This window comes from Microtus oregoni, unplaced genomic scaffold (genome assembly GCF_018167655.1).
Source record: "Microtus oregoni isolate MIOR12 unplaced genomic scaffold, Mior012 000013F_ref0000133, whole genome shotgun sequence".
NCBI lineage: Eukaryota > Metazoa > Chordata > Mammalia > Rodentia > Cricetidae > Microtus > Microtus oregoni.
Window position 1 is genome coordinate 6,088,471 of NW_024543072.1, and position 20,672 is coordinate 6,109,142.

A 20,672-nucleotide genomic window follows, 5' to 3' on the forward strand; every position below is an offset into this window, starting at 1 on the left:
CTGTTTTAAATGAAGAATCAAGTAAATACAACATTTTCTTTCTGTGTACCTAGATGTTTTACACTGTCTACCAGAAAATGTTTAATATGCAATTCTGAGGGTCAGAGTGTGTCTCCTTAGTGCTATGAGCAGATTCTTTGCTTATCAGCATTGCTTCTCCCACGGAAAAATGCCTTCCTGGGTTAGATCTGAGTGAATACCCCGCTAAGATGACCCTGTCGCGGCCTGACTGACTTCCTTAGGAAGCAGGACTGCTGGAGTATCCTTGCAGCTCTGCCAGACGGGAGCAGCAGAGGAAATGGGCTGCAGACTTGAGTAAACAAGTAGACGGCCAGCCAAGGAAAACAGAAGGGAAATGATATGTTCAGAGGTGACTCAGGAAGTTTGTAAGATTCCAAATACTTACAAACTTAAGCATGTTGTGAAATGATTTGGCAAGTTAAACATCCTTATAAAACCTTTCATAGAATGCATTTAGTTTGGTGTGGGGCACTGACTACTTTCCCAAAGGACCCAGGTTCAAGTCCCAGCACCCACATGGCAGCTAACAACTCCAAGATTTGACTCTTTCACACAGACTTACCTGCAGGCAAAACACCAATGCACATAGAATAAAAGTAAATAAATAAAAAAAAACTTTAGAAATGAATTTTAAAAAAATTCTCAAGATAGTTACCTAATTATATAAAGAATTAAAAAATACAATTTGTCAGTTTTTATGATGCATAAACTACTTCTTTTTGAGATTTTATTCACTTTTTTTAAAATTTGAATAGGTGCTCTGCCTGCAGATATGTCTGTCCTGCATGTGTATAGTGGCCAAGGAGGCCAGATGAGAGTTAGGGTCCCCTGGAACTAGAGTAACTGGCAATTGCCAGCTGCCATGCAGGTGCTGGAAACTAAAGCCAGATCTCTTCTTGGAAGAGCAGCTCTCTCTCCAGCCGCCACTGTTTTCGTTTCTAATTTTGTACGGGAGCAGTTGAGAAAGTTCTGGGTGTTTCTCATTTGTCACTATCAGGATGAGGAACATGACAGATGGGCAGTGCACTTTGATTCCTTAAAGACCCATGCTGGCTCTCAATCTCAGCTGTCCTGTCAGCGGACACACCAACCCCTGGAGTCCTGTTGTGTCTCTCCTGACACTCAGGAGCTGGCTGATGTCCACAGTGTTTACACACCTTCACTTGCCATCCAGCTGGAACCTTCAGAAGAACAGAGAGCCAAACCTGTTACGGATATGAGTGTGTCATACAGTCAGAAAACAAAGTAAGTTGACATCTAGCGTTTAGTCTTCAGAAAGTATATTTGACTAGAACTGTCACTATGTCCAGTTAGTTTCTGCTTGGCATTTTTCTTTGAAATGGAAGTGATTAAAGATGTAGCTTAAGCAAAAAATGGTTAACCTTTCTGGCAATTCTGAATGAATAATGTGTGTTTCACAGCTTTCTCCGTTCTATGACTGCGCTCTTGGACCCAGCACAGATTGAGGAGCGGGAAAAACGCCGGCACAAACAATTAGAGCATCAGGTATCACACCGAAGCATTTGGTGTTTGCATACTGTGCCTCACGTTGTAAAACAGTGTTCTTTGCCTTAGATGGCCAGCACACACTTAAAGTAAATGGAAAACTGAGTATTTTTTTCCCCAAGAGAAGCTTGAATGTAGCTCAGGCTGGTCTTGAATTTGCTATGTAGCCAAGGCTGGTCTTGAATTCTTGATCTCCACCTCCCAAATCCCGATTTTCAGCTTGGGTTCAGTTATATCCTGCTGTCAATCCAGTCTCTTAACACAACTGGTATACTATTAGAAATAAGCTTGGGCTGAGGACCAGACAGTATTATTGTCATGCATCCTGCCTTCTGGCGGATCTATTAAATGAGTATGTTGTATACATGACTTTGAACTATTATTAAATATTAGCTACTCCCTCAGAGTTCCATTTGGGTTTTTGAAAGAAAACATACCAAAAAAAAAAAAAAATCAAAGTAGATGTCTGATTAAGCAATCTAGTAGGTAATATAAGGGTAAGATTAAAACTCTTCAGGCTGATGTTAGAGACATTTCATGATCTAAGGTTTTATGGTTCTCTTTTCTCTGAAGAGTTTGATGTTGAAATGAGCCATGTTGCTCAGATGTGGCTCAAACATTTTCTTACCTAGTCTTCTGAGTAGCAGGGGCCACAGATATTCAGCACGATTAATAAAAACTCAGAGAGAGAAATTGGAGTTAAATCTGAAGGTCAGACCTTGACCTTGGTCTGAAAATGGCGATCCTGCCTCTAAGAATCTCAGAATGAGACTGTGCCTGAGAGCTGTCTCCTCTCATTTTAAAATCCTTTCTAGGGCTGGGATTAAACACATGCACCACTCAGTTTCTATGGCAACTAGTGTGGCTACTGGGATTAAAGGTGTGTGTCACAACTGCCTGGTCTGTATGGCTGACCAGTGGGGCTGTTCTACTCTCAGATCTTCAGGCAAGCTTCATTTATTAAAATACAAATGAAATATCACTACACTCTGTGCCCAGTACAGTTAGGCACTCAGCATGCATCGCTGTGCCCAGGTTCAGCAATTCTTTTGAATGTTTTGTGAGTAATTTGGCCCAGTTAATTTTCTTTTTTGATCACAGTACAAAGCTGAGAGTATCTCCCATTTATTAGTCAGTGTGGCGAGTAGTGAGGTAATTCCTTTAGTTGATTCTTTTTTGTGATGTACATGCTAGGAAGCACAATTATCCCCACCCTCCATTGTGTGTCTAACTGATAAATTATGTTATCATCAAATCCAGCACTACATAAATTTTTATTTGTGAGAGTAACTTGTATTTACTTCTGACTAGAAAGCAATCATGGCTCAGGTAGAAGAGAACCGCAGGAAGAAGCAACAGGAAGAAGAACAAAGAAAGAAGGAAGAGCAGGAAGAGGAGCAGCGCTTGGCTCGGGAACGGGAGGAGATGCAGAGGCAATACGAAGAGGACATTCTGAAGCAGAAACAGAAAGAAGTAGGTACTTGTATTGTGGATGTAAGGAAGAGGCTGGGGGTCTGCACATTTTGAATTGTACAGCTACATGCGGAAACATTACAGCTAAAGAAAGGGAGGCCTGACAGTGCTCCCATTTGAGGGAGCACTCCTCATATGGTCCACGTCTCAGATGCTGCACGCTTGGCATGTTAATGGGGGGTGCTCAGGGTGAGCGCAGCACCAAGCTTCATTATTATCTGGATAGCAGATACATAGAGCCCGGCTCAGCAGGTAAGGCGTGTTCACCACCAGTACCTGGAACACATGTCCCAAGAAAGGATTTGGAAAGCTGACTTATGACCTCCATATACACACTGTGGTACAAACATTACCACCTCCTCACCCCTAAATAAATCAAAAGTAATAATGATTCTAGATATTAAAAAAGAGTAATGATTGGCTGGGATTGCTGAAGAAGTTCCTGACTGTGTTAGAGGCTTCCATTGGGCTGAGCAGGTAGGGTAGTCCAGTGCTGTGTCTGAGCTGACCAGATAGAAGAGCAGAGAGAGCATCCGGTGCTGTTTCAGTTGTCAGTGGTAAAAACACCCAGGTCTGCACTTTCTTGCCAGTTTCTACTTTGTACCTTTCAAAAGTAGGATGTGGAAAGGTATGGTTTGCACCCCAGTTTCATGGACTAGGCTGAGACAGGTGGCATAGTGGTGGTACACACCTGTAATTCAACGTTTGGGAGTTCAGGGGCAGCCTGGTTTACAGTGAGACCCTGTCTAATAGCAAGAACAGGCATGTTAGAATTAGAATTGCTAACAGGCCCTAATGACTGTTCCTCAGCTGATACCTATCCCAGCACCCTCTCTGTAGGGGAAGCTTGAGTGTTTGTACTGAATGTGACCAGTCACTTCACTGAATGTGCTTGCTAACTCTTACTGGATACGTCAATCTTGCTAGGAAATCATGACTCTAAAGACAAATCAGCTGTTCCACACCATGCAGCGCGCTCAGGAGTTGGCGCAGAGACTGAAACAGGAGCAGAGGATCCGAGAACTGACTCAGAAAGGACATGACACATCCAGGCTGATTAAAAATCTTGGCAGTAAGTGACTAATTAGAATTGTATTGATAGTTTTGGTTCTGAGGATGATTTTAAATACTTGTCTACTTTAAATCCTTAAAAACACACATTAATTAAATATTTTTAAAGGAATGGAAGCTTTTCGCCCAACCACCTTGAGAAAACTGCCCTAAAACAGTACATGTTGCAATCTTTTTCATAGAAATTTTCATAGTAATCCTGACATAGGTAAAATGTGCACTTTTCCATCCTTAGATTTTCAAATTCAGCAAGGTCTAAGAATATAGGTAACTTTTAATAATAAATTTAGGCTACACTGTAAGACTAGCCTTTCAAAAATTTGACTACAGTTTCTGACAGTTGGGTAAAAAAGTCTTTGACTGCTGCTCTACTTTCCCAGGGCCTTTTGTGCTAGGCAGACACTGTCAGCAGCTGGAGTGTTAGTGCTCTGCGTGTCATTTTAAGGTCTGTTTCTCATTGCCATTTAACACAGCAATAGTGGATTATAAGGCGTGCACTACCATTTCCAGTTCAGGAAGAGATGCTGAGGAGGCTGCTGAAGAAACCCGTGCAGCTACCCCTTCCACAAACTCTCCCAGGACGGACATTGGCGTGCAGACAGGTATTCATGGAGGGCTTTATTGTTCTGTTTCACATTTAAAGTAAAGACATCTTTGCAATGAGGTGTCTTGTAGCCAAGGGTGACCTAGAACTGATATTCCTGCCCCCACGTGTGGAACACTGGGATTACAGGCATGTAGCACTGTGCCCCTGGGGATTGAGCCCAGAATATAGTGCATCATAGGAACTCGCTATGTAGACCAGGCTGGTCTGGAACTCTCAGAAATCTTCCTGTCTCTCCCTTCTAAGCTCTAATTAAAGGTGTGCACCATGTCCAGGTGTCTGATGTTCTTTAACATCTTCATACTTGTGCAGTTACCATCAGTTTTATAACCTTTTCAGTACTCAAATTTATTTTCTATGAAAGATGCTTTTTAAAAATACAGGATACATCACCAATTTGCATGTCCTCCTTGCACAGGGGCCATGCTAATCTCACCCGTTTTAGTGTATGCACACTGGAAATGAGCACAGTACTCAGAGTAACTCACAAATAAGTGGCCCCTCTACTCTCTCCAGCTCACTGTCCTACAACATTCTTCCTGTTCTGTACTTTTCGTGTAACCAGAATTATGCTGTTAAAGTGGTCTTTTGTTTCTGGCTTACTGAGCATGATATATGGGTTTATCTATGTTGTAGATTTTATTATGACACAATTCCATTTATTCCTTAGACTTCACTGTGTGAATTATACTGGATATTCTATCTATGGACATTTCAGTTATTTCTACTTTTTCTGTAGATGTTTTGTTCTCTTAGGAAAGAGTTAGAATTTCTGAGTTATGTGATAGGTATTGGGGAGCCGGTGAACTGTCATCCAAAGCATCTGTCTTAGCAGTGTAGAAGTGTTCTTATCTCTCCATGTCCTTGCAAAACTTGGATTCTAATCTGCATTACCCCAGTGACTGACTGATAATGCATGTATTTTCATATGCTGGTTTTAAATTTTAAAGACACTCCTGAATATTTTTAAAGGGATTTTTAATTTAGTATATATGTATAGGGGTGGATAGGTGTGTATAAATGAATACAGTGCCCATGGAAACCAGAAGACAGTGTCCAATTTCCTGGAGTTATAGGTAGATAGGTGCTGGGAAGCAAACTTCAAAGGAAGTACTGCTCTTAACCTGCCAGACCAGTTCTTCCGCCAGCTCCTTGGTTTGGAAGTTTTTAAGTTCTGCAGAGGCATCTTTGATTCTTTTCCGGGGGAGATGCAACATCTCACCCCAGAAATGAAGCCCAGAGAGCAGAGTGACAGCTGCACCAATGTCCCACTGGTGAACTAGGTAGTTTTATTGAGGTTACTAACAGGAGGGGTTACTACTGAGGATCAGGGATAACTCCAAAGCAGCTACGTCACCTAAGAGCCTACCCTGAAAGCTGCAACCTGGAGTTCTGCACAGCTGCAGACAGCTCCACAGCAGGACTTTCCAATGTAGTTCTGCTGGGCAGAATCTCCTCTAACAAGGCTTTTTTTTTTTTTTTTTTAGTGCTGGGAGGGGGTCCCTCAAGAATATTCAAGATTTTTCTTAGGGGCTGGAGAGATGGCTCAGTGGTTAAGAGCACTGCCTGCTCTTCCAAAGGTCCTGAGTTCAATTCCCAGCAACCACATGGTGGCTCACAACCATCTGTAATGAGGTCTGGTGCCCTCTTCTGGCCTGCAGGCATACACACAGATAGAATACTGTATACATAATAAATAAATAAATAAATAAATATTAAAAAAAAAAAAGATTTTTCTTAGACATGTGTCCTTTTGTTTAACTCTTGGGGCTCAAAAGCACCCCCCCCCATTTCCTAAAGGAAACAGACATAACCACATCACTATTTTCTGCCAGTTACTTGTGATTATCTCAGCACACCAGACTAGCCAGAGTTCATATTACAGTATGGTGATAACTGGTATAGGGCATTTGTTATCTGTGGTGCCACTCAAATGCATTCTTAAAACTGCTTTGTTAATGGTGAGGCTGAATGCTGCACCTGCTGTAGAAAACCGTACAGCAGTTGCTCAAAAAAACAGAATTCCATTTTGGGGTTTACACCTAAAATAATTAAAACAAAACACAGAAAAATTCCAGGTCTTCCTCAAATAATAGAAACTTGGAGTCACAGCAGCATTCTTGAGGTTGCTCCCAACCTAAGTGTGTATGCAGATAAACAAAATTAAGCCAGTTTTATGTAGTGGAATAAGCATAAAGAAATTCTGCAATGTGTTCAACATGGTTATAAATTCAGAGTTTTATACTATTTGAATAAGCCTATCTGTTACTTTTATTTTTTATTTTTTTTGAATAGCCTGGAACTCTGTAGACCAAGCTAGCGGAGCTCGCTCCAGTCCTCTTGCCTTTGCTTCCTTTCTGCCGGAATGACAGGTGTGTAGCACAGGGCTGGTTATGAGGGCTAGTTTCTAGAATATCAAAGCAGAATAGTAGTTACCAGCTTCTTTTAAAGGGGATAATTAACAGTTCTTTAATGGATAGTTTTATTTGGAGGATAAATTCTTACGGATGGAAGAATGGCACAACAGGTAAAGGTGATTGCCACCAAGGCTGAGGACCTCAATTCCATCCTTGGAATTCACATGGCAGAAAAAACCGACTCCTATAAGATGTCCTTTGGCTCCCATGTGTGTGACATGTGGCATCACCCACCGCACTAAATAAATAAATGTGACTAATAAAGACAAAGTCATTAAGTATCTTTGAGAAAAAAAGTGTATTTCTACCGTATGTTTTATTTAAAGTTAATCATTTGGAATTTTTATCTAGATGACTTAAATTTAGGAATTTTCAACAATGAGCTACAACACTGTGGATCATTAACAGAAAGGGGCACTAGAAACTTTTCTTCTCCAGAGATTTCTACAGAATTTAATGGACATACTAGCACTAAAAAAGACAAGCAAGAACTAAGTATTGCTAAAGGCACTAATTTAGACAAAGAAACCAGCTGGCATAATGGCCAGTGTAATCAGTACAGAAGAACAGAGAAACAAACAAAACATAGTATGAAGAAATGTCCTAAAAAGCCCGCTTGGAATATAAACAAGCCTCTGAAAAGGTATGTCCCTGCATCAGCAAGGTACCCCATCCATCTCCAAAAGGAGAAAGAAGAAAAAAAGTTAAGAAGGCAGATGGAGCTGCTTCACTTACTAGAGAGAAATAACCCTGAGAACCTCTCCCAAAATAGAGGCCCTTCCCCACAAGTTCTTGCGCCATCTCATCGAGAAACTGAGTCAGAGAACAGGTTGCAGCTAATCAAAAAGGTAAGGCTTTTATTTCAGTACTAAGTATGTATTGATGTTTCTGAATTCAAAGTAGTTACCTAAATCCATGCATTCAGAAGGCTGTGATTCATCTAATAGGTTACAGAAAATTACATCAGTGGTCAAAGGAAGACATCTATGCTTGTTATGTGAAGTAGCTGACTGTTGTATAATACCTGCACTGAGTAGCTGTATGAGAGACTGTAACACCAAAAGCCAAATAATCTTTACTCAGATGAATGCTTCTTTATTCTAATGTATACAAAACTGTCATAATACATAAATGAAGTAGTATTCAGATGTAAAGAAAATTCAACCCTATCTCGAAAAAAGCAAAACAAAAAAAAAACAAAAGCTTATAATTTAACAAGCAAATATACGTTAGGAGACCAAAAAATAATAGGCCACTAAAGAATGAAATGTAGGCAGGATACATGAATCCTGAAAGATAAAAAGCTAATTTATCTTTTTTCACAGACAAGTGAATAAAATCATGGTAGTGAGTATAAGACCTAAACAGAGCCGGGTATGTTTTTAATCCCAGCACTCTCAAGATAACTAAGGGAGTCTGAAGCCAGCTTGGTCTACATAGGAAATCCTAGAGACCCTTCTCAGGAAGAAAAAAAAAAAATCCAAAAAACTTAGACTGACCGTTCTGGAGCTTTGCTAACTTAGAAGTTCACTGTGGTATGTAGAGCTTTGGGCTGATCAAGTGTTTGAGTGCCTTCCTTAAAGTAGCTGTATGAAGTCTTTGTGAGATAATTAGAATACTGTGATTTCATTAAAACAATAAAATCCATAGAGCTGATGTAGAAAGGAATTAATTACTGGTCCTGGGACTATACTGTATCCTATACAGTATTATTTAGATGATTTAAGCATGTCTGAGAAGTCGGTGAGAAAGCTCAGCAGAAAGATACCTGCCACAGAGCCTGATGGCCTGTGTTTCTAGGACAGAAGCAGTTCTAAGTTGTCTTCTGCATTCCATGCACACACTGACACATGCGTGCATGTACATACACAATGTTTTAAGTATCTAGGGACATGTAAAGATGTCACTCTTACTTCGTGTTTGTGTTATCCATCTTTTAGGCAGAAGAACCTCTGAAAACTTCAGATATTAAAGAATGGTATGTATATTACTTCCTTAGCTACTTAGTGCTTTTTGTGTGCAAAATAAAATATCCATTCAAAATCTGGATGGCAGTTCCATGTGCAGATGAAGGCAGTAGTAGGAAAGAGGTACGGCTGGCTTTCATTGATTTTTGGTAAAGGTTTATTATAGTTTTTTTTGTTTTTTTTTAAGCTGAAGTGGACCTAAACACGTTTGATTTTTTTTCCATGTCTATGGAATAAGCATTCAGCCTGGATAAATCCGATAGGGAAACGAATTGGTTAAAAACAGTAAGAAGCAAACAAACAAACAAAACGTAGTTATTAGGTGGGAGGTTTGTAGTGACCCTTTGCTATGCACAGCCCAGACCGGGTTTAGACTCATTTCACAGTAGAGCTCTAACAGGGACTTCAGTTCAGATAGCACGGGCACAGCTTTATGGGAAATGCCCCACATGGTCTTGTTTTATGAAAAATTACAGATCTTAGGTTGATATCCATAGTATTCCTTAAAGTAGGCCAAACACATCTTGAATGAACTGCAATGTGATTAGATGTGTCTAAAACATGCCATTTCTAGGGACCAGAGAGATGGCTCCGCAGTTAAGAGCACTGACATAGATTCAGTTCTCAATGTCCACTTGGTGGCCCACAACCATTTATGACTCTAGTTCTAAAACATGCAATTTCTTACTAAAGTTTGGGTTTTTGTTTTAAATAGGTTCCAGTTATCAGCAATAAAGAGTAGAACTCAGCAAACTCAGACTGATTCAGTACACTCGCCATTAAAAAATAGTGACTATGAAAAAACGAACCTGGCCTTAGGAGACGGTCAAACTCAGCTATCAGAGGAGATGTCTGAGACAACTCACTTTATTCCCTATGTTCGAACAAATGAGATCTATTATCTTGATCCGGATGCACCTTTGTCTAGGCCATCAACCCAAGAGAACCAATACCAAAAATCTCATGGTAAGTTAAGTAGCGTTACTACAAAAATTGAAGATGTGGGCTAGACAGATGGTTCAATGATAGAGTGACTTGCTCTTTCAGAAGTTTGTTTCCCAGCACCCACATTAGGTGTTACAGTGCCACTTAACAACTCCAACACCAGGCTTTCAGCCTCCGTAGCCAGTATGTACACACATATAAGGCCAGACAGTGCACACCTTTAATCTCAGAACCAGCACTTGGGAGGCAGAGGCAGGCAGATCTTCATGAATTCGAGGCCAGTCTGATCTACATAGTGAGTTCCAGGACTGTTTCACAGAGAAACTGTCTCAAAACCAAAAAAAAAAAAAATTATGTTGAAACATGTAGGGTTGGGAGTTCACTAAGTCTATTAAAGGTTTAAGACATTACAGCTAACTATTAGTAATTTGCTTGACGATTTTAAACCTCATCTGTCCTTTAGATTGTGACCAACAAGAGCTATTTAACTCTGACCATATCAGGGATCCACTTCTTAATCCTAAATTGGTGAAAAACAGGGATCGACAGCAAGCTATCCTTAAGGGGCTTTCAGAACTAAGACAGGTATGAACTTTTAACCAAGTATAAGTAAATATTTAGATGTTTGTTCTCTCTATATGTTTGTATCCTAAGAACAAAAGTCCCAAGACAGTTTGGATATTAAGACAGTTTTTATTTAAAAATATGTACATTTAAACATCAAAACACAATAAAGTGCTAAAACAAAGAAACAAATACACAATTATGCTTTAGTGAATTTTAACCAATATGGTCCATTCTTTGTAAGTTTAGAACAGAATAGATCTGTTCCAAGAATGAAATTATATACATGGAACTATTCACCAGACACTTCTCCATTCCTGTGATTTTTTTTTTTTGTAAGTTCTTATACAAGCAAAAATAAAATCCAGTAACATTTGAAACCTACCCGGGGGCTTATTAACACTGTATTTGAGAAGAATTTGTCTCATGTCGCTTACCCTTTATTGTTCTTCCTAAAACTAGAAAACTAACCCATTTACTTGTATCCTTTAAGTGCTACCTCTGGTTACATACAGCTTGAGCACATTACACAACCTTGGTAACTCACACAAAGGAACAAGAGAAAGAAATGTGATGGGCACACTTCACCATAACCCTTACACTGTTTCAGCAGAGCTAAGACTCTCACTGTGTCTTCTCATGATTTTGAAAGAAATCATCCACGTTGCTTATATAGAAAATACTCTAGCTAGGTAACAACCAAAGGAGGAGGGACCACCACAAAAATTACTAAAAAAGATGAAACTTGAGCTATGTCCAATAACAATTCTATCCTGAGCCAATAATTTTTCCCTACCATGTATTTAAGTTGGCTATCACACCTTCACTAACTATCAATGTGATTGCAGGGTCTTCTCCAGAAACAAAAGGAGCTGGAAACGAATCTCATACCCTTAACTGCAAACCAAGAAGATAATTTTAGTTCTTCATTTTAAATATGCTTACCACTCAACTGCATTTTCCAAGCACCCAATGAAAAACTTCACATTATGTAAGAAAATGCTGTATTTTTTAAAGACAATAAAACAACTTATAGTTTTAAAAAAATGATCTCTGTCATACTAAGACGTAAACTTACTTTCTACTTACCATACTAGAGAGTCTAGAGACCTCTGACCTGTCAGCAGTGAGGGCGTGAGAAGTACTATTATTAACACACTGAGGATAAACTCTTACTCAAAGCATTCAAATTCATTTCAGAATCCTGTGGTTTTCTTTTCTATAAATTTTGTTTTCATTGTATTAAAAGTGGAGATGCCCCAGTTGTCACAATATAGATTTATTAACAGTAAGCAAGTGATGTAAGTTATAGAAGGGCTTGAAATTTATCTCCATCATACAATTTTTGTATAGATTTAGTATAGCACTAAGGTACGTAACTAGTTCTAATTAAGACCACCTCAAAGATCTGTTCCAAATTATCCAATACCATTGAAAACAGAAACTCCATCTTAAAAAGTTCATTTGACTATAGATCACACGACAGTATTTATCAAGGATCTCAAAAGACTGACAAAAATTTAAGTGAAGCTAAATTTTTACACAGCTAAACCTGAACATTGAGAAAATGCTACTTGGTATTGTAGACATAGGTTTGCTAAATTGCAATTGCACTGTTACATATAGCTTGAGGTACTGAGCCAAAATCCTATAAATATTGACACTGCTGGCTTATACCTGTGTAAAAACACTATACAAAAGCTTTAATCAAAATAAATAATTGACATTTCAGCAAAGTTATCATCTGACATTAAAGAAAATCATTTCTATTTACCATTCTTTTATAAACATCAAATTTTACATATAAAACAGACTTCATTTTGAAGCCCAAGTACAGGTAACAAATGTGAAACTGGAAGGTGCCAACATGAGATAATTTGATTACAGAATGTCCAAAAAAGGTATTTATTTCATTTTTCAGATGCTTCGAATGTTACAGGTCATCATGATTTAAGTATATGGGAAGGAAAAAAATTTCTTAAGTTAGGAAACTTGAAAAACATCAATTCACTTTTCAGAAACTGAAAAAAGTCCACAGCCTTTTTTTTTTTTTTGAGTTATTGTAATTTATCTTTGGACACATCCTTAACTTAATGAAGATTTCTCTCTATCCAAGTTTTTGTAAGCAGATAAAAAGTAATTTTCATTTTCTTGAGACTGAGTTGATGCAAGGGCATATGGTGTCCCCAGAAACGTCTGATGAGTGAGAACATTAAAGTGACTAAACTGGCGGGACATTTCTAATTGACTTTGATAAGCCTGAACGTTGCTATATGAATCTTGTTCTGCTGAATTGCTGTTCTCTCCTTCAGAGCATACTCTATCAATAGGAGCTCTCTCTTCACAATCAATATGGGAAGTCTTATCTTCTAATAAACTGTTTTGCACGTCAAGAGATGACTGCAATTCAATTTGATTATTGTTTTTTTGATCTGTTCCACTTGATCCTTTGGTCTCTCTCGCCAATATTTCTGAATGAAAACTGCTGAATACTTCTATATGTGAGATTTCGTCCCCTGAATCCAGAGACATATCCTCTTCATCCTTTTCACCGTTTTCTAAAAGAGCTACATTTAAAACACAAAAAGCCCTCCTCTATTGAAATACACAGTTTGTTTAGTTTGTAAAATTATACACTACTCACACAACATAGTGCGTCAGGATCTGCAAAGTCCACAATCCCTTAAAGCTTGGTCTTCTGCCACAAGTTCACTTAGTCACAACACTCACATTAGGTGTGAGTGTCCAGATAATCCGATGCTAAAAGCTTCTCGAAATGTGTTCACGTTTAATGTTGGGAAATCCCAACTCCCAGCTCCAAAGGGGTTAATGTCAAAACAGCATCTAAAGTTATACGGTAATTCAGTATTTCATAAGACAAATATAAAATAAAACTTCTGACATGTAGCTTCACTGAATTACTAACTGCTTATCTCTACTGAATGCTCAAGTCATCTCTGCTTTTCACAAAAAAAAAAAAAAAACAATTTAAGAACAGCTTTTAGAGTCTGGAACCAAGCAGAGGCCAGCTCACAGAAGATTCAAGGTAAGATACCCTCACTACCTTGTAATTAAACTAGCACATATATCTGAAGACCTTTCGTAGCCCAATAATCCCTCTACCTGCCTTCACAAATACAAAAACTGACAGCAAAGAGAAGGCAATAAAGCTTTTAATCCCTCAGAGGGAAAAATAAACCTCTAAATATGTACCGTCCACAGAATAGACGAATGAATGCATAGCCTATACTAATAACTTGTACTGACTACAGTATAAATAAATGAGCAGATCTTATATATAGTAAACCCTACAGTGATGTTTACTATTGACTGGAGTAAATGGTTTTAATAAACATTTCACTATGGGATAAACAAAACCATTCCTCATTCTGTCTCACCTAAAGAAAATGAAAACTACTAAAAAGTTACCTGACTGTGACTCAACGTTGTCATTGGCACCAAGCAGCAGAAGATTTTCTTCTGTGACTGAGCTGTGATAGCCCACAAGACTTTTAAAGTTTTGCATAAAGTCTTCAGCAGTTGCAACTACAATTCCATTATCTGTATAACTGGAAACCATGTTGACAGTCTTCTCTAAATTAAAGAGAGAAAATGTACAGAAACTGATATATTCAGAATTATATTAACATCCACTCCAGCCGTATCAGCAAGAGCATGTTCCTACCTGTTAGAAAGACTATGTGTCGCTGCTGTATGTTCTGAGCCTGAAGCCTGATAAGGCAGTCCATTTCCGGAGCATTTCGCGTTTGCGAGTCACAATTGTGATAGGACAAAATCTCAACCAGATGTTTCTTCTGATACACATTTAGAAGAGACAGCAGACTCAGAGCTTTAGTATTCAATCTGTCAGATTAAGCAGAGTTCAGTACCTAGATATTGGCATTTTAAAATTCACTATGGAAATTTGTTTCAGTTAACTGAAAGCACTTCTCAACTGAGGAGGCTAATAACTAACCTCCACAAGCTGTTGAGCTTATTGTCTCATGTAAGAATGCTAGTTAAGAGGGAAGGAAAATGGGAACTGTGCATCTGACGAGCATGGTTTTTGAGGACAATATATATATATATATTTTTTTTTTTTTTTTTTTTTTTTGCCTTTTTGAGACAGGGTTTCTCTGTAGCTTTGGAGCCTGTCCTGGAACTAGCTCTTGTAGACCAGGCTGGTCTCGAAACTCACAGAGATCCGCCTGCCTCTGCCTCCTTAGTGCTGGGATTAAAGGCATGCGCCACCATCGCCCGGCTTTTTGAGGACAATCTTGTAATTCAGTTAAGCTAAAACCTGAACCATCAGTCATCCTATTTACTAAGGTATTATTAGCTTTATTAATGTTAAACTTTAAGGCCATCTAAGAACAAAAATGTTGGGCACAGTGGCATACGTCTATAATTGCGGCACTTCAGGTGGTGGACAGCCTAGGCTACATTGTCTCATGAACAAATAGAGTATAATTCTTCCTAACACGTAGCTTTTAAGCTTTTTATAATACTTTAAGGTAAGAACTGGAGATATACCTTTGGGTGTGTTATGTCTACACTATATATGAACTTGCCCTTTGCTTATTTCATAGGTTGTCAAAATGAATAAGTCTAAAAAAGCTAAATACTAGCAAGGTGTGTGTTACAACTTTTTAAATTCCTGCATTCAAAGAGGCTGAGGAAGGAAGATTTTTGAGTTTGAAGCCGTTCTGGATTATATAGCAAGACTCTGTCTCCAAAAGATAGAAGTATTTTAACTATGATACATAGCAAACACTGGAATTATTTTACCCTGAATTTTCGATGTCAATAGGTGTTACAGCAATCAAAAGAACTGTGATCTAGAACTAGTTTTGGTGGTATACACTTATAATTCCAGTACTCTGGAGGCAGAGGTAGAGTTTAAGGGCAGCCTGGTCTACTAAGTGAATAAATAACAGGATAGCTGAAGTTATATACAACAAGAGGTCTGTCTCAGAGAGGGTAAAAAGTAACTTACAAAAAAGTAATTGGGGACTGAAAAGAATGGCTCAGAGAGTAAGAGCACTTGCTCTGCAAACATGAGGATCTGATTCACATCCCCAGAACCCACACAGCTGGATGTGTTCACAATCCCAGCATGGGGAACAGATTGGCAGTTCATGAGAGCTCCCTGGCAAAGTATAGTTGATATGTGAGCTGAACCAAAGTTCATGGAGAGACCCTGTTATAAGGTGATTAAGATGGAGAGAAAGAGGAAAACAAATGACATCCTGCCCTGGCCTCTGCATGAACAGGTGAGTGCACTCCACATACAAAATTCTATGACTTACACTTAGGAAATTCTAGCTGATAAAAATTCTCTAACGTGCAATTAATTATTTTTTAAAAAGTTCGTGAACACTAACAAGATACAGCATCTCAGCTGGGTGGTGGCGGCGCAACCTTCAATCCCAGCACTCGGAAGTGGTAGGAGGATCTCTCTGAGTTCGAGGCCAGCCTGGTCTACAAGAGCTAGTTACAGGACAACCAGAGATACACAGAGAAACTCTGTCTTGGAAAAAACCAAAAAGAATTAAAAAAAAAAAAAAGTTACAGCATCTCAAACTTACCAGACTAAGTGCCCTCCAAGGGAGTAACTCCCCCACATGCAAGAACCCACACAAACACACATTATAAACCAGTTTCTAACTGAGCCTTATCAGGCAGAGACCAACCCTTGGCAATTCGATTAGTTACCGAACTAACTTACTTGGACAGGGTCTGATTTACACTGCAAATATAGATCAGTTTTTTAAATGGCTTTAAATACGTCATCTATATCACAATCTTTCTCCCTAAGGCTTGGAGAACTATGTAAAACAGGGAGCAGAAATATCCTAAGAGCCAGGTGTTGTGGAGTGCTGCTGAAAACTGCCTTTTGGTCTTTTAACAGGGCGGCTGAACACAAGAACGCACAACAGCTGGTTGCCTGCCAAAGACTTGAACAAAAACAAACCGGCCAAAATTCCAGCATGAGTAGGAAAGATACTTATGAGGCCCATCCCTATTGACAGCTGACAGGGGTCTGGTAACAACAAAGTGTCATTTTTCTTCAATTAAAAGTGGGCCCTGATATGATATGCTTATGCTTTAATGGGCAGCCTAATGAAGTAGTATATGGGCAACAGTAATTGGATTCAGTGGGTTATAAAGGAAAAAAGAGAACATGAACTTGGGAGGACATGGTATGTAGAGAGGCCTGGGAAGAGTTGGTTAAGAAGTAGATAGAACCAAAAATACATTGTATATGTGTATGATATTATCAAAGAGTAAATTAATATATTTTAAAGGCTTGAAATATAGCTCACAACATGTGCTTCAAATCTAGCATCACAAAAAAATTAGATTTCTGATCCTTGTGATCATGCAGATCCACATGCAGATTAAGGCAATTCTAACTATCATACTATGAGAACTTAACCAAATTCTTTATGTCAACAAGAATATCACTTCTTACTCAAAAAGAATAGAATAACTCAGTATTTATACCCACTTACTGTCTGTTGACATACATGAAAACTTTCATAATCCACAAACCCAGAAAAAGGAAAAGTTTTGTGAGCACTGTTAAAAATCAACAATTATTCATAGCTGGGTGATGGTGGCGCACACCTTTAATCCCAGCACTCAGGAGGCAAGAGAGAGGCAGGCGGAACAGGATCTCTGTGAGTTCGAGGCCAGCCTAGTCTACAAGAGATAGTTCAAGGACAGGCTCCAAAGCTATAGAGAAATCCAGTCTCAAAAACAAACAAAAAATTCAATATTTTCTGTATCTTACCTGCCCAGTTCCTTCAGTTTCTTTTGAAATTTACAGTGGATTTTCCATTGCCATTTCCCTTCTGGAGTACTAAGTTCTTCAAGGAATGTCAAAAAAATTTTAAGGCTCTCTGTTAGAGACAATGAAATTCAGATTTTAAAGTCAGGAATAAACAATGTCTGCCATGCTGAGATTTTGGAAGAAGTGCTTGTTCGTATTTACACAGGTCTATTTTTCCCCCTATGCACCACATATTCATCATCTTGCTCGAAGGGAAAGGGAACTCCTTATAGCATTAAAACTCTGAAAACACCTACAAACAAAACCAATACCCAATAACAGCACCACCACTAGAATAATTTAAGTGTCACAGCAGGCAGTGTAGACCAGATTTACATAAAAGTACATATAAAAACAGAATGGAGAAGATGATTGAGGTGGCAAAAACTCAGGAAAAGATAGAAATAAGCCTGTTAGCTGTGAATGGCACAGTAACAATGCACTTTTTAATCCCTTAGTTTTAATTTTTCCTGAAAACCTAAGGCAACCACAACCCAGAAAAAAACACACTGAAAATAACATACTCATTCTTACCAATTGTGACAACCTCTGGATTTAGGATTGATTCATCAGACACAATAAAGCCACCAGACACAAATAACTCATTGTATGTATGGTTTTTAACATCATCCAGGCTGTCAACACCAGCAAAACTAACACATGGGAGCTTCTTTAAAGTCACTAAGCCAGGTACCTGTTAAATACCAAAAAACAGAAATAGGATAGATAAATGAACTAACCAATATATATAAGTATCAAATACCCTAAGAAGAATAAAATTAAAAAAAATACACTATATATAACTCATCATTGCCTCTGGAAAGTGACAAAATTAGTATTTGAAGTACTACTTCCCAGTAGTATAAACCAACATATATGAACATAACACTAAGGGAAAGGAATTTACATTAGGCTAAAAACAAAAACTGGACAAAATGCTAATATATTTCTAAATCCATAAACAGCCAGAATTTAAAACTAGGAGCCAGGTGTGGTGATACTTGTCATCCTACCTGAGATGAGGAGGACTAATTAAGAGGCCAGACTGGCCTGCACAGTTTGAAGTAGTCTAGGCTACAAAGGATATCAGCTCACAAGCAAACAAACAAAAGCAAAAACAAAAACAAAAGCAAACAAAAAAAAGGAGAACCTGTGGTGCTACAATAATAATGAAAGGCAAGCTCCTAAGAGCAGGGAAATACCTCCACATTCAAGGTCAATGGGGACTCACGAAAAAAAAAAAAAGAAAAAAAAGGTTTGTCTATATATGAAGAGTTAGCAGAACACCCCCTACTCAAGTACTTAAGCATTTTCTTAATTTTATGGGGAAAAAAAAGCTTTTTTCTTTTTTTTTTTTAAAGAAAAAGTTTTGTTCTTAGAATAAGATTTAACAATGAGGTAGTAGTTTTAGAAAGTAAATTAGTAAACTGGTCTTAATAGTCTACCTTGTGAATGAAATCTGCAATGTCTTCATTTTGAATAATAATCAATAGTTTATCTAAGGTTGACCTTCTTTCCAAAAACTGATCTGGATGACATTCTGTATTGCCTAATTTGGTAAGATACTCCTGTCAAAGAAAAACAACTAAATCAGCATTAACAAACTTTCTTAGCAAACATCAATTTCCAACATTTATTTAGCAAATAAAACATAAACTGATAAGCTTTACCTAGGACACTGTGAACTTTTTTGACTTTAGAAGTCTGGAGAGCTCATCATATCTACTCTTACAGTTTAAAGAAAGCATACAAAAGCTGAACTGCTGTAACAACAATAGATTAGTCCAGACCCTTGGCCCACTTACCTCCATCACAGTAAACCCAGGACCCAGCTCTTAGTGATCTGTGATGGTATTACCAGAAATACTTCCCGTCAGAATATGGCCATGACCAATGAAGTTTAATCCAAAACAACTCAAAAAGAACTCATGGGCCATCATATGAGCAGAAATGTTTACTAATGATATTACTAATTTAGCCCTTTTCTGCCAAGTTTCCATCTTCAAACACAGCAGCTTCAGTCATCAAGCATGTCTTCTGTGTTGGTAATGCAGCACCACCTTTCAGAGGGCACAGCAGTATGCTCTTAAGAGCTCCCTTGCATTGTGCTTGCTGGCCGAACCCTGAGCCCTGAAGTGAACTGCAAGATCCTGAGGTGACATTCTTCATTCCAAAGACAGAGGAGATGAATTTTTTCTACATTAACAAAGATGCTCAGATAGCATAATCAAAACTCTGCTTGTTTGACAAGTAGACTACCCAGTTGTCAAGACAACATTTTTGTATAACTTAAATGTAGGGAAGCATTTTCCACAATGATTTTGCCTTCAACTCTGCAGTTTTTAGGAAGGTCTCAAACTACCTTTTAGTTTATTAATGAAAAGGTAACCTATCCGACAGGACTAATGGCAACTGTATTCTTTGTACATTTTCAATTTAAACTTCAACTTACTGTGGATACTACTGCTTAACTAATATAGTAACAAAACACTTTGATTCCAGAAATATTTAGAAGTTTAAGTTTTTTGTTTGCCACAGGACAGCTCACAACTGTCTGTAACTCCAGTTCCAGGGGATCTGATATCTTCATAGCAATGGACACAAATAAAAGTTAAATAAATTTGTTTTTTTTTTAAATAATGTTCTAACCTAATTTTCTACAAGATTTGAAAGAGATAATTTCTTACTCTACGTAAGTAATGATAACTTAAGCTATAATTCAAAGCACCATTCATAAAGAATTGTATATCCTATCTCTTCAATACAAATGTCACATGGATGCTGAAGAATCCATTTTTAAAAAGGGATTACACTGTGTTCAACTTAAACTCTCTTGCTTAGTATTACACCAACATGCAGCTATGTCCAAAGTTCTGTGTTAGAAATGTGTTTCTAGAGTTGAGAAAAAGTTAAGCACTATGTTCAATTACAGAGAACAAAGATGCAACCAAGTCTCTCTTCATCTTCCTACGAAAACACAGAAAGTACAACAGTGGTATGTATCCTTTTTCATTTCAACACTCTTCATCTATTACTTGGGATATCACATTAAACAAGCTAACATAAGATAAACAGATTAAGCATTTGTTAATTGATACTGAGTTTCTTGAACTATTTAGTTTTCTAAGTCCCTCTGCTGCCTCTAACAAAACAGACAGAAACTCCAGTCACAATAAATAAATTACATAAATGGAACATGCAGTTACTTTAAAACTCCAAGATCAAATACCTTAAATGGTATTCTATAGCTATGGAAGTCTTTCTGATCA

The 20,672-nt window shown here is 38.1% G+C and overlaps 2 protein-coding genes and 1 pseudogene across 8 annotated transcripts in view; 1 reads left to right on the forward strand and 2 right to left on the reverse strand.

The window, feature by feature from the left end:
• Positions 1 to 17,462, forward strand: part of Ccdc66 (coiled-coil domain containing 66) — a 44,761-nt gene extending 27,299 nt beyond the window's left edge. Inside the window, exons 7-16 of one of the 5 annotated variants that reach the window (XM_041662318.1) lie at positions 1,019 to 1,266; positions 1,443 to 1,527; positions 2,839 to 3,000; positions 3,928 to 4,072; positions 4,545 to 4,673; positions 7,444 to 7,940; positions 9,033 to 9,070; positions 9,775 to 10,025; positions 10,468 to 10,589; positions 11,417 to 12,632. In XM_041662318.1, the coding sequence (XP_041518252.1) occupies positions 1,019 to 1,266; positions 1,443 to 1,527; positions 2,839 to 3,000; positions 3,928 to 4,072; positions 4,545 to 4,673; positions 7,444 to 7,940; positions 9,033 to 9,070; positions 9,775 to 10,025; positions 10,468 to 10,589; positions 11,417 to 11,503 (1,764 nt within the window). In that variant the 3' untranslated portion in view covers positions 11,504 to 12,632. Of the gene's footprint in view, positions 1 to 1,018; positions 1,267 to 1,442; positions 1,528 to 2,838; positions 3,001 to 3,927; positions 4,073 to 4,544; positions 4,674 to 7,443; positions 7,941 to 9,032; positions 9,071 to 9,774; positions 10,026 to 10,467; positions 10,590 to 11,416; positions 12,638 to 16,479 lie in introns of those variants that run through there. The other 4 variants (XM_041662321.1, XM_041662317.1, XM_041662319.1 and 1 more) reach the window with 4 other exon arrangements.
• LOC121455477 lies at positions 5,049 to 5,142 on the reverse strand (annotated as a pseudogene).
• Positions 12,639 to 20,672, reverse strand: part of Tasor (transcription activation suppressor) — a 52,906-nt gene continuing 44,872 nt past the window's right edge. For 2 of the 3 annotated variants that reach the window (XM_041662315.1, XM_041662314.1), the window contains 6 exons: positions 18,849 to 18,971; positions 17,938 to 18,097; positions 17,365 to 17,473; positions 14,254 to 14,432; positions 13,998 to 14,162; positions 12,639 to 13,135 (listed from right to left, as the gene is read on the reverse strand). In XM_041662315.1, coding sequence (XP_041518249.1) covers positions 12,654 to 13,135; positions 13,998 to 14,162; positions 14,254 to 14,432; positions 17,365 to 17,473; positions 17,938 to 18,097; positions 18,849 to 18,971 — 1,218 coding nt within the window. In that variant the 3' untranslated portion in view covers positions 12,639 to 12,653. Of the gene's footprint in view, positions 13,413 to 13,997; positions 14,163 to 14,253; positions 14,433 to 17,364; positions 17,474 to 17,937; positions 18,098 to 18,848; positions 18,972 to 20,672 lie in introns of all 3 variants that reach the window. The other variant, XM_041662316.1, reaches the window with a different exon arrangement.